Source organism: Gekko japonicus, unplaced genomic scaffold (assembly GCF_001447785.1).
Source record: "Gekko japonicus isolate JY-2015 unplaced genomic scaffold, Gekko_japonicus_V1.1 scaffold258, whole genome shotgun sequence".
Lineage (NCBI taxonomy): Eukaryota > Metazoa > Chordata > Lepidosauria > Squamata > Gekkonidae > Gekko > Gekko japonicus.
The window spans coordinates 477,642-491,533 of record NW_015164190.1 but is presented as its reverse complement, the minus strand read 5'-3'; the positions used below and the strand labels follow the sequence as shown (position 1 = coordinate 491,533).

General features: G+C 42.3%; 1 protein-coding gene across 1 annotated transcript in view; it reads left to right on the top strand.

The window, feature by feature from the left end:
• Positions 1 to 13,892, top strand: part of KIF2C (kinesin family member 2C) — a 30,248-nt gene that overhangs the window by 3,793 nt on the left and 12,563 nt on the right. The window contains exons 2-8 of the mRNA XM_015408278.1: positions 589 to 637; positions 6,818 to 6,940; positions 7,554 to 7,664; positions 8,214 to 8,314; positions 10,283 to 10,378; positions 11,955 to 12,009; positions 12,420 to 12,582. Coding sequence (XP_015263764.1) covers positions 6,841 to 6,940; positions 7,554 to 7,664; positions 8,214 to 8,314; positions 10,283 to 10,378; positions 11,955 to 12,009; positions 12,420 to 12,582 — 626 coding nt within the window. The 5' untranslated portion in view covers positions 589 to 637; positions 6,818 to 6,840. The remainder of the gene's footprint in view (positions 1 to 588; positions 638 to 6,817; positions 6,941 to 7,553; positions 7,665 to 8,213; positions 8,315 to 10,282; positions 10,379 to 11,954; positions 12,010 to 12,419; positions 12,583 to 13,892) is intronic.

Genomic DNA, 13,892 nt, shown 5'->3' with positions numbered 1-13,892 from the left:
GAGTTCCAAATTCTAGTACTTTCAGTAGTCTTTTCCAAGTAAGCTACATCCATGATCTTTCTCTACAACTTCAGTGCTGTATATTTTGTTTTCTTCCAACTTACTGTAAGAATCCTCTGTACACATTAAATACCAATGGTGAGAGGGGCACTTACTGTACCCTACTCTCTTGAAAGCTGTTTTCTGTTCTTGCAATGAATTTACTGTATAGGAGATCGATCCAATTGAGGCAGTTGACCCCGAACTGAATTCTTTAACAGTGCAATCCTATGCCCAGTGTCTCAGTATAATTACTCACCACTACATTCAGCCACTGTACTAACATAAACTCTGAATCTTCTGGTACATACTTCACACAGATATGGATTGATATAATAATACGAAAGAAGAATTCTTGACTGCCTTTGGAATCCAGGGAACTTTTGCTTTTGTTCACATTGTAAAAATGGTTTTACTACGTAGATATCCACTGATAGGCCAAATGGCTCCTTAAATTCCTTAAACTCTGAGATCCCCACCTGGACAAAATGTGATCTGTATTGTTCCTACTGTTCATCTAATTGGACCACTATTTTTTTTGTATCTCAGAGACAAACTCGCAGGACGACACTCTCAAAAATTCCTGCTCCAAGAGAAGGTAAAAACTACTTCAACTGCTGTAGCTGTTCTTTCTGTGACTGTATAGTGGACTTTTTCATCTGATTTTGAGGTAGTGGTGCCAATGTCTGGTGGGTAATCAGGATCGTAAGGCATGGGAATCCTAATAAACATATTGTGTTTGCTGGTTCTTCTGTACCTGTCTACTTTCACCTTTTTTTTTTAAGCCCCCGGAGGGGATTTTTTATTTTTTTTATAATACTACATAAACTACCAAGAAAAAATAGGGATGGGGGGACTACACTTAAGGAGAAAGAAAAGATAACCCACGCTAAGCTAAAAACCCTAGGTTAGGAGATCATTCCCTGTTAAAATGCTGTTAGTAAAAAAAAGGCTGTTAATAAACAATATACTTTGTGAGATCCTGTCTTTCTAAGCTTATATGTTAGATTGTTACTTGTTATGAGAAGATTTCCCGAGCATCTCCAACTCGCTTCATAAAGCAATTTGCAAAGTCCTTCCGCCTTTACATCTATACTAAAACACTCTAAATTCTTGATAGTTTCTTAGATGTTCACTGCAGCCCAATCTTCTTCCATCCAAAGGAATAGAACCGCTAGTCTTAAGCCTCTTCCGCTCTGGTCTCGGGGTCCAGTGGCTTCTCAAAAGTTTCTTGATTATGAAGGGCACCTCCAGCTCTTTTTTCTCAGCAGACTTTAAGATGACACTTTCTAAGAACACTCGCAAGGAAGAAGTTACATCTTTGTAAATTTTTCCTGTTTCTCTTGTACTTTTTCTTCTTTTCTCATTGAGATCACTGCTTAATTTAGTGTCCATCTCATTCGCTTTGAGAGCCCTCAATTCCATTTTTTCTCTGATCGCCTCCTGGAGCTGCCGAGACACAAATTGTTGATTTATCTTGGCAAGCTGCTGGTTAATACCAACAAGTTGCTCCAAGATAGGCTTGATGGCCTCTGCTACTAGTGCAGTGACGTCAACTTCCCTTCTCCTCCTTGGAGTTTTCGCCATCTTTTTTAGAGTAGCTGCCATTTCAACATTTTATTTTCAATAAAGTCTCTTTCTTCCTGGCTCTGCAAATCGCATACGGTGTTAAAAGCTCATGGAAATCTCCCACAACAGGCTTACACGCTTGCAAATAAAGTATTTCAGATCCTAGAAGCTCAAAAAATATATATTCCGCAGGTTAGGAAAGGCACAAACAGGTATAGGAAAAAGCCTGCATGGTTAACAAACAGAGTAATGGAGGCTGTAAAAAGTAAAAAGAATTCCTTTAAGCAGTGGAAAGCTAGTCACAGTGAGGCTGATAAAACGGAACACAGGCTATGGCAAATAAAATGCAAGTCTGAGGTCAGGCAGGCAAAAAGGGAATATGAGGAGCATATAGCAAAAAACGTAAAAACCAACAATAAAACTTTCTTCAAATACATTAGAAACAGGAAACCAGCCAGGGAGGCAGTGGGGCCCTTGGACGACCAAGGGGTAAAAGGAGTATTGAAGGATGATAGGGAAATGGCTGAGAAGCTAAATGCATTTTTTGCCTCCGTCTTCACTGTGGAAGATGAGAAGTGCTTGCCCACTCCAGAACCACTGATTTCAGGAGGGGTGTTGGAAGACCTGAGTCAGATTGAGGTGATGAGAGAGGAGGTCCTAAAACTGATAGACAACTTAAAAACTGAAAAATCACCAGGCCCAGATGGCATACATCCGAGAGTTCTGAAAGAACTCAAATGTGAACTTGTAGATCTCCTGACAAAGATATGTAATCTTTCCTTAAAATCTGCCTCCATTCCTGAGGATTGGAAGGTAGCTAATGTCACTCCCATCTTTAAAAAGGGTTCCAGAGGAGATCCGGGAAATTACAGGCCAGTCAGTCTGACGTCGATACCGGGTAAATTGGTGGAAACCATTATTAAGGAAAGAATTAGTAGGCACATAGATGAACAAAACCTATTGAGGCAGACTCAGCACGGTTTCTGTAAGGGAAGATCTTGTCTCACTAACCTGTTAGTGTTCTTTGAGGGGGTGAACAAACATGTGGACAAGGGGGATCCAATAGATATTATTTACCTTGACTTCCAGAAAGCTTTTGATAAAGTTCCTCATCAAAGGCTCCTAAGTAAGCTCAAAAATCATGGGATAGAAGGACAAGTCCTTTTATGGATCAAAAACTGGCTAGTTCATAGAAAACAGAGAGTGAGTATAAATGGGCAGTTCTCCCAGTGGAGGGGTGTAAGCAGTGGGGTACCACAGGGATCAGTACTTGGTCCACTGCTTTTTAACTTGTTCATTAATGATTTGGAGATGGGAGTAAGCAGTGAAGTGGCTAAATTTGCGGATGATACAAAGTTGTTCGGGGTGGTGAAAACCAGTGAGGATTGTGAGGCACTCCAAGGGGATCTGTCAAGGATGGGCGAGTGGGCGTCAACATGGCAAATGGGGTTCAATGTGGCCAAGTGCAAGGTGATGCACATTGGAGCCAAAAATCCTAAATATAAATACACATTGATGGGGTCTGAACTGGCAGAGACTGATCAAGAGAGAGATCTTGGAGTTGTAGTAGATAACTCACTGAAAATGTCGAGACAGTGTGTGACTGCAATAAAGAAGGCCAATGCTATGCTGGGGATTATTAGGAAGGGTATTGTAAACAGATCAGCCAATATCATAATGCCCCTATATAAATCAATGGTGAGACCTCATTTGGAATACTGTGTGCAGTTCTGGTCACCACACCTTAAAAAGGATATTATAGCTTTGGAAAAAGTGCAGAAAAGGGCATCTCGAATGATAAAAGGGTTGGAACACTTTCCCTATGAGGAAAGGTTAAAGCACTTAGGGCTCTTTAGCTTGGAGAAATGACGACTGAGGGGTGACATGATTGAGGTTTATAAGATTATGCATGGGAAAGAGCAGGTAGAGAAAGAGGTACTTTTCTCCCTTTCTCACAATACAAGAACTCGTGGGCACTCCATGAAATTGCTGAGTGGTCGGGTTAGAACGGATAAAAGGAAGTACTTATTCACCCAAAGAGTGATTAACACTTGGAATTCACTGCCACAGGAAGTGGTGGCGGCTACAAGCATGGACGGCTTCAAAAGGGAATTAGATAAGCATATGGAGCAGAGGTCCATCAGTGGCTATTAGCCACAAGGTATAGCTAGGGGCTCTGGGGCAAGTGATGCCCTGTATTCTTGGTACTTGGGAGGGTCAACAGTGGGAGGGCTTCTAAAGTCCTGGCCCCACTGCTGGACCTCCTGATGGCACTGGTATTTCTGGCCACTGTGTGATACAGAGTGTTGGACTGGATGGGCCTTTGGCCTGATCCACCATTGGCATCTCTTATGTTCTTATGTTCTTAAAAGAGGCTCACCCTCAAAATCCCTATGGCTTGGGAGTTCTCCCTGAACTCCCGTGGGGATGCCGAATCAGCGGCACCTCTCCCTCTCGCTGCTGTGCGGTACGCCTCCCCAGAGAGCTGGGAAAGGCGTCCGCCATCGTTGTGTTGTAGACCCCGCCTCGAGCTGCCTTTCACTTTCGTATTTACAGACATTCCAGTTTGCCATTTCCATTTTTAACTTAAATGGATCTCCACCCTTGTTGAGCCTGTGAGCACCTTTGGAATTCTTAGATAGTGTGGTGGGCGCAGCCACAAAGTAGCTGCTGCAGCTTACCATCAGTCACACAGTGAAGATTCTTGTGCTGTGGTGCCAGCTGCTGTTCAAAACAACATTTAAAAAATCTGCACAGCCAATCAAATTTCCAATGGCCAGTCAGAAGTCTTGCTGGGCAAAAGCCCCACCCTTCCTGCTTTTTAAAAACACTTGGTGGATGCCAGGAAAGGTGTCACTGAGTATAGGTCTGTTATATTCCCTTCCTTAGGCCTCTTTCCCCACAGCTGTGTGATCTTGGAGCTAGGTGTATCTGTGGCAGCAGTGGCACCATCTTATGAACTTTAATTATGGGTATAAATGCATTATATAAATTATATATAATTCTACTATACTGGTTCATTGATCCAAAAGGCACAAAGAGTGGTAAAGTGTTCAGGAGTTTGTATGAATTCATCCGTGAGCATCTGTGAAGTCTGGAACTCTTAAAATAAGATATCCAGAAGCTTTGTATCACAACAGAGTTTTCCTGCTTTTGTTAATTTCTTTATACAGGCAAATTCACAAGCTTCCCCCCAGGTTGAGTAGAAAATGGCAATGCTTTTTCCTACCTGCCTGAAATTTGGCAGGGCTGATCTCTTGGAGGAAGAGTCAAATCTCTGAGAATTTCATACCAATTGGATGGAGTTTGGTGAAGGAGTTTTTCCCAGTGGAAATAAGTATTGATCATTAGCACTATATCTAATTTTCAACATGGCCAAATCTGTGGATACTTAAATCTAGAGAATGGAGCCATGAACAGACAATACGAGTCTTTCTACAAACCTGAAAAATGCCTCAGGTTTGCAGAAAAAAATAAGAAATGTAAAAAAAATACATTTTGGGGTAACCCCTCCCCCAAATAATAGAAGCAGCACCTGTAGCTTTAAGAAACAAATGTCCGCAGTGCTAGGCAACTACACAGTGCTAGCTTTCAAGCCTTGGTTTCTGTCAGTAAAACTCAGGGGGAGGAGACAGTGATGTTTCCAGGGCTACTTTGTCCTTTGAGGGAAGTATCATCATGACCAATGTTCCCTCTAAGCTGTGGAGTCCTGTGAGCAAAAGTTCTACTTTGTGAGCTTCTGGCATTAAAGTTGTGAGCAAGCGATTTGGCTACTGCCTAAATCAGTTTGCTCTGGAGCCATCCTTCCTGAGCGAAGACAAAAATGTCTGAGCTGGAGGCTAAAAAACTGTGAGCTAGCTCACACTAACTCAGCTTAGAGAGAACACTGATCATGACCAGACCTGGCAGCAGCCACCAGGTGACTTCCATGTGACTTGCATGACTCACACACTCCTGGCTGCTTACTACTGTTTAATGGCAGTCACCACTTAAAAGCCAGTGTAGTAGTTAAGAGTTTCAGATTAGGATCTGGGGAGACCCAGGTTTAAATCACCACTCTGCCATGGCAGCTCATTGGGTGACCTTGGGCCAGTCACAGTCTCAGACTAACCTACCTTGCAGGTTTGTCGTGAGAATAAAATGTAGGAGAGGAGAATGATGTGAGCTGCTTTGGGTCCCTGTTGTGGGGAAAGGCAGGGTATAAATGAATTAATAAATTTAGCTGAAGATGGGGGGCAGATATAAAGTAGGTTGACTGGTGAAGGGAAGGAGAGAAGGAAGTAGCAAAAGGTGAGGATATAGGGGTTGCCAAGATGAGGGAAATAGTGTGTGGAAGGGAATATAGGGGGAAATGAAATGTCCATAGTAAGTCCTTATGGGTTCCCCACTGTGTCCAGCACCACACAACTGAACCATAGGCTTCCTGAGTAGAGGATATCAGGAGAACAGGAAGGAAAGCTGAAGATAGGGAGCAGATAAAGGTAGATTTGCTGGTGTTTGAACAAGAGAGAAGAAAGCAGGAAAGGGAGAGGTTGTGGGGACTTTCATGGAAGGGAAAGAAGAATAAGTGGGGGAGGAGAAAATGAGATGCCCCCACAAGTCCTTGTGGATCCTCCCGCTTGTAATAAAAAAAAAATGAACACACACAGTCATTTCAACACAGTTTTTAAAAAACAGATGGCTACTCCATTTTCAAATATCAGGAAGCTATAAGCTATTTGGAGTTAATTTTTTTTTTTAGGAGTAGGTATTATTTCTGACATTTAAAACAATTGACGGTAATGGATAAGCTGGAGAACAGGGCCAAGTTTTGTATCATTGCAGACAAGTAGGCTAGTTTTAAAAAGCTTAATATTTCATTCCTAACATCAGGTGACTAAGTATGCTCAACATCCAAAGCCTGTATATTGCATTCTTAGCTATTTTTCTGGAGTTTGATAGGGCTATTTGAGATATCTTGTAGATGTAAATTATGAAATGTGAGATTTGTTATTTTATGATCCTGTATTTTGGTATGGATTCACACTTTTAGATTGGATTTTGCCACATTAATCTTTAGTTCCGTCTCTTACCCCAATCCGTTGCTGAGACGGGTTTTAATCTTGACCTATATACTGCTTTATACACTAAAAATACTACACATATTTTCAAGTAAACTTTGTTGTATGCTAAGTGCCTGCATTAACATTTTCCTGCCCTGTTTCCTTAGCATTGTGGCTTCAACCTAGTAAGATGTCTGTGATAGCAGAATCACAGAACAGCCCTTTGGAAAATGAAATGGATGTGGAGTCCTCTGCTTCTTTACCAACACGAAGTCGTTCTGCTCTTCCTGGTGAGTTGTTTGTTAAAGCATGACTCTGAACCTGTATTGTCTAAGTGATCGTAAGGGGCAGGATTTTGCATTCATCAGAGTATTAAAGTATCTTGGACATTTTCAAAAGGTAGATCCTTAGCACTCTAGACGTGATTGCTATTTCTGTATCAGCTAAACTCTAAAATGCAGTTCCCAACAATCCAATTCCATGCTTCCACTAATTGTAGTGGGATGTCTTGAATGCTGGTGCAGTAGCAATGACTGCAAAGTGGAGGGTTATTCCCTAATACCATACTTGCTGCGTTGAATCTTGTGTTCAGTTGTTGCTGTCACAGGATCAGGCTGCTGAAGTAATACTGCTTACCTATGTGTTTTACTTAGCTAATAACTTTCTTACAGGAATGGCTGTGGATTAGGCAGTCATCTACCTAATTCAACTGACTAAACTATTTTTACGTTTCTGGTTTGGATTTTAAAAATAAACCATTTTACCTGCTTCTTCTGGGTAATTTTAATAGTAAAAGGCCCTTCATGGGCTGATCTTTCTCTTTTCTTATGCACTGTAAACCATCTTGCTTTTCCTTTTGTTGCCTGGGTACTAATTTTAACCACTGGATTCCTGTCCCAACAGTTGTGCGATCTCGTAGTACTAGAGCCAGTTGTTCTAATGTCCACCCAAATGGTAATGAAATCGTAGAAGAACCTCCACAGTCACTCAGAATCATTTCTTCTGCAACTCAAGGTAGAAGACTGGTTGCCAGCTTTGTTTTATGCTTTTTAAAATCCAGTGACACATTTCCTGTTTCTTTACTAGTTGTAGACTCTCTCCTTGTTGTGCTATATATACTATGTTAACCTGTGAAAACAGTAATCAAAAGATTCAATCATGAATTTGTAATCTGGAATTTGGCCAGCTTGGAGAAACTGTTCAGTTTGGTAAGAACCATTTTCATATTTTTGATTAACTTAATGAAAGATGTGGATTAAAGCTTAAGTCGAGTTGGGCTCAGTGATGCAAACAGGCTTGAGTTAATAAGGTTGCCTCTGGAACATATGAAACAGACTTAAGAGTGTATGAGCGCTTTCGCTCACTGCCGAGTAGCCAACTTTTGCACACTTACTATTCCAGCTTGGAAACGTTGACTTTAGATAGCTTGAACCTGAATATCCATCCTCTTGGAATTATCTGAATGGTCACGCTTCCCTGGTAGGCTTGGGGGAAGAAGAGCTGTCTACATATGTAGCCTGTGGCATTTCGGTACTATTAATAGAACGCTCCTGCTTTCCCTAGCCCGGAGGAAATCTAACATTGTGAAAGAGATGGAAAAAATGAAAAGCAAGCGGGAAGAGAAAAGAGCACAGTTTTCTGAAATAAGAAACAAACGAACACAGGTAATGCATTGCTTCAGGATGAAACACTACTGCTTTCTTTAGTGAACACCTTCTGCATAATGTCCTATGCAGTCCCCAAATGCTATAAGTATCTCAGGTAGCATGCAAAATGTGCATATTTGTGTTCTCTGTGTAATTTGAATAAAATAAGCTACATACAAAAGATTGATCCGAAACTTCTGCAAAAGCAGAGAGTTCATAGAAGTAATTTTAATCTTTCTGTTGTACATCCCAAGGATGCTGCTGAGGGCTAGGGGGACCTTCCATAAAATATGGCAAGGGGGCACAACAAGAACGGGAACTGGCCAAATTTCACCCTCCCCAGTGCAATCCTGCATTAGTTTTTGCTGTATGAATGGAATATGCCCCAATCATGCAAGTATGTGAGTAAAGGTTCAATTAACTTTCCTTTCCTACTATCTCCCCCCCCCCACCCCCCAGTTGCCAAATGGCATATCATTCTCGAGGGTTCCCTCAGCAGTAGCTTGTTGTGGGGCACTGAAGGCTGCTGGGGCAAAGGAAATGTCATAAAATCTGTTTCTGTAAACTCATTTACCTTGCAGAAACTTGGATCCAACTTTGTGCTAATGGTTTTATCTTCTTGGAATGAGTTTGAGAAAGCAAACTAAATTAGACACATCTCCCTTATATATAAAAGCCGAATGGTGGTGGCACTTCTCTAGAACATTCCACATGCTCCGGAATTGGTTGGCGCCCTGGTGTGTCACTCAGAGTCTGTCCCTATCCACTGGCTGCATTGCTTGAGTCTCGCCTCCAACATTCTAAACAGTTTGCTGTTCCTCTCCCCCACATAGCCAGTCAGAACACAGAGGTTATTTGCATATACAGCCTCATTGGCCTTTGCCTCGGAACACAGAGGTCGTTTGCATATGCTACTTGATTGGCTTTTGCCTCTAACATTCTAAACAGTTTGCTGTTCTGAGGTAAAATGTGTCCAATCTCCAGGTGAGGGCTGGAGATTACTCAGAATTACAACTGCTTTCCAGATGGCAGAGATCATTTCCCCTGGAGAAAATGGTGGGCTCTGTATCCTTATATGCTGCTGAGGTGGCCCCTGTATGACAGCCAATGTGACATAGCAGTGAGGGCTTCAGAGCACGGGAGAGGCTGCAGGTGTGTGGGGGGTGGAAAGCTGAAGATTGAGGGGGAAATAAAGATAGGTTGATGATTGGCTGAGAATGAGATAGGGTTGCCAACTCCAGGTGGTAAATTCCTGGAGATGTGAGGGCTGGAGCCTGGAGAGGGTGAGGTTTCAGGAGGCTTGGGAACTCAGACAGGTACATAGCCATAGACTCCACTCTCTAAACCATCGTTGCCAGTCTCCAGGTGAGGGCTGGAGATCACTCAAAATTACAGCTGTTCTTTAGGTAGCAGAGATCAGTTCCTCTGGAGAAAATGGTGGACTCAGTGTCATTATACCCTGCTGAGGTCGCCACAGCAAATTGACACTGAGTGTCCAAGGCTGGGGCAACCGCCCAGAGCCTCTTTCTAGAGCTTGTTGTATTTATTTCCACGACAGGCCTTTTTCCTAGTTTAGGGAATTATTTTAAATTCCAGATCTGTGCCCCTCTCTACTTTTGCTAGTTAGCTGTCTGAGTAGGTCCTAATCAGCTTGATTAGCATAATCAAGAAGATGGGATTTTTATAAAGCTGAAGACTATGACCGGGGCAGCATACTGGACCGGCACTAGTTGGAGCATGCCCACTTTCCCCCAGTCTAAATACAACTTCATAGTTTTGCCTTCTAGCCTAATGAAGTCAAGAGACAAAAGTTGAAGTTTGGCCTTGATGTCACAGCTTTAATAACAGTGGAATAAATGCATAGCAAAGAGACCTTTGCCATCTCTATTTGGTTTGCTCATTAGTGGTGCTGCATGCTGTAAAGCAAAAAAGGCTGCCACTGATGATTCTTACAATACCAGGTACAATTACTATCTTGCTTTACAGGAATTTGACAGTAATTGTCCAAAATGGGAATTTGCAAGGATGGTCAAGGACTATAGAGCCACTATTGACTGCCGGCCAATATCAATTAATGATCCTGTAAGTAATTCTTGATTCCTTGAGTAATCCTTGGAACTAAATACGTATATGCTATAGTATTTCAAATGCCTTCAAATAGATGCCATTTTTAGAGGATTTTCCAGCTATGTTTTGAGAGAGAACAAGTAGAAACTTCTATCCATATGAGTAACAAGGTAAATTATTAGGGAGGAAATAACACCTGAACTCTAAATGTGCTGCTTTGTTTTTAAGTCACTTCACAATTTACTGTGTATCACAAAGGAACAAGCCCAAAGATTGCATACAAATTACATTGCTTTGAAAAGATATTGGTGTATTGAAAGTATCAACGCAGGTTCACAGTATAGGTATTTAAATCATTGATATTAACTCTCTAATCTGAGGATCAAAGTATGATGGGATCAAAGTATCACTCACAAATGACCAGCTTAAAGAAATAATACTTTTGCCCATTAGCAATATTTCATAAATTGTTGTGTTGTGTATTTTATAATTTGTTTAACTTGCAGAAGCATGATTGTGCTATCATGCTAGTGATTTCTCATATTCAGCCCTTGGTTGCATGTGACAGCTTTCTTCTGCTGTCAAGTTGCAGCTGACTTACGGTGACCCTGTTTCAAGGCAAGAGACATTCAGAGGTGGTTTGCCATTGCCTGCCTTTGTGTAGTGGCCCCAATATTCCTTGGTGGTCAGGGCATGTGACAGTCATTATGATGGGAGCAGGGCTTCCCTCTCCTCCTGCAGCATCCTCTAATGTTGTCTCCTTGTAAGGAAAGGGGAGACCAAAACACGAGGGCAGGGTTTAGTCACTCATGAGTCTCCCTGCTGTCTTCCTCCAGGCTGACACTTCTTAGCCTACCTCCTTCTCAAATGCTCTGGCCCTTTTTATGGAGGCAGTTCTGGAGCTGCACAGGTCTGGAGCTTCCCCTCCCAAACTCCTTGTGGGAGAGGGCTTTCCTGCAGGGTGTTTTCTGAGAGAGGAAGTTCTTCTCCCCTCCCCTATAGGGGCATTTCTGTCCTCTTCCCTGATGACAACATGCCATTGGCCTGATCAGCAACAGCCATGCCACCCTCACTTCTCTGTGGTAGCTGGGACAACAGCAACTGTGCGGGCTGGGTATGGGGTCCACCCTGCCTACCCTTCCCATGCTCACCACTGGGAGCCCGACACCCCCATGCGTCTCTCTGGTCTTCCTGCTCCCACGGTATTCTCTGGAGCTTGTGCTTCTGGGCCTCTAACTTGCGGTGGACCTGTTGACCAACCTGTGGGCACTTGGAATGTTTTGGCCATTCTGGTGTGAATACGGGGATGCTGGGGTGCATTCTGGACAATGATGTATTGGGAGAGGTTTGATCTTAAGGTATAGTTCAGCCCTTCATAGCTGCCAGTGTCGTTCTGTTCAGGAATTGTCACATTTTTGAGTCATGGACAGTTCTTTACTAGCTCTCCTTTCTGCTGTGTTCCACTGTGATAAGTGATACTGTTACACCTTTGTGGTTTTGCTAAAGGAAAAGCCTTAAGCATATGCACTAGGCTACAGGATGTGGATCCTTGAGCTTTCTGGTCTTACTGTATCTATTTATGTTTTGAAAGATTGAAGAACATAGAATCTGTGTCTGTGTGAGGAAACGACCCTTAAATAAACAAGGTAAGATGATGCCTGTGTACTCTAGAATTTGTCAGGTTATATTGTTGCAATTCTTTAAATCCTGTAACAACAGAAATGATGGCAGATTTTTGACATTTGTCATGTTGTGAATATAAAACTACAGAATGCTAAGCATCAAGTAGGTTACTGCTCAAACCTAGTAGATGTCTGTAGCCAGGCCTCCTGGGGCTCTAGTTTGTCAGTTTCCTCCCCCTACTTGGAGTCTTTTCTCCAGAGCCTGTCACACCATTCACTACTACGGTCGTTTTTCTTAATTCTCTGCCAAGTTGCCCAGTTTTGGCAGCTGTAATTGTACTTTGGTTCTTTGGTTGCCACTATGATTTGCATTGTTTGCAGAATTCACAGGACCTGGTTTCATGGTGCCAACTATTTTGTTTTCTCATAAACAGAACTCGGAAAGAAGGAATGTGATATAATCACTGTTGCTAACAGAAACACCATCCTGGTACACGAACCAAAGGTGAAGGTGGATCTGACAAAATATCTTGAAAACCAGGCTTTTCGATTTGACTTCTCGTTTGATGAAACAGCATCCAATGAAATGGTTTATCGGTAATGCATGTCTTTCCTCATAGTAGCGGTGAACAGTGTAGAGTAGTTACCATGTGCAAATGCTAGCCATTGAGGGTCTATTTATATATATGATGCCTCCTATTTGAGATGTTGCCAAAAAACTAATCCATTTTGGTGCTCTGTGTAGCAGGTTCCTCGTTTCAAAAGGTTTTTGTTTCTCATATTGGCTTGCATGTGTACATCATTTTGGTACCAGTGTTGTTTGTCCCAGCTGGCAGGTGCGTAAGCATGCAGACACTGTACAGAGGTTACTAAACAAGGTAAAAAAAATTAGATATGTGGCACCTACTGCATGGAGCTCCTACCCAAATGTTTTTAGTTATGACATAGTTGAGGGTTGTACATCTATCATCAGTAGAAATCTAGAATTCTAGTGATTCACCTATGAAACCAGATAAGCATAATTCTGCATTTACACTCAATTTAGACATCTCATCAAACATTTGTTGCACATCCAAATAATGGTTTGATTCTGATCTGAATACAAATTACGTTTGTCAATTCAAATCTCTCACCAAGCTATTCTTAAGCTTCCTTAAACTATGGTTTAGTTTGATGTCTGAATTGAGCCAAAGACTATGTTCTATATGCTTACTTGCTGCTTCTGACTGTCTTTCAGTAATTAACATTTAATTGCCTTTTTTTGTAAGGGAGGTTGAAACTTGTGTAGAATTTGCAGATACAGATGAGAAATGCAGGGACGGACTGGGCTAAACTTCCCAGTGATGCTGTGAGATAACTCTGCCATGATGACTGTAGTACTGTTAATAGACACAGCCTGCAAGTTTTCTTCTATTCTGTTGCCAGGTAGGCACAGTCTGTCTGGAAGACTCTGTGCCTACATTGTGCACATAGTATAATTAGGGCATGCTAACCCTCTTCAGGAGACATTGTGTTTCTGTGTTGGAAGCAGATACTATTGTACTTCAGGTTTTAGGTCTATTCATGTTTTAGGTCTATTAATGTATCTAATTCTGATCAGTGGCCCCAAATTACAGATCAGAAAATCTAAGCATGGGGTCATGTATAGATAGGGAGAATTTTTCTACAAACCTGGGAGAATCCTCAGAAAAAGCAAGGAGGATTTAAATACCAAACTCAGCTCTGAAACTCTGAAAAAAATAACGGGGGGATACTTAAATCCCCCCCCAAAAGTAATAGAGCATCCCCTGCGCATGCAGAGGGAACGCTCTGCAGACTGCCTCACCGCCGCCGCTTCGGAGCGGGGGGGGGGCAGAAGAGACCAGCGAGGCCCGAGCAGCTTGCAGCCGCCGGGCCTTGCTTCGGAG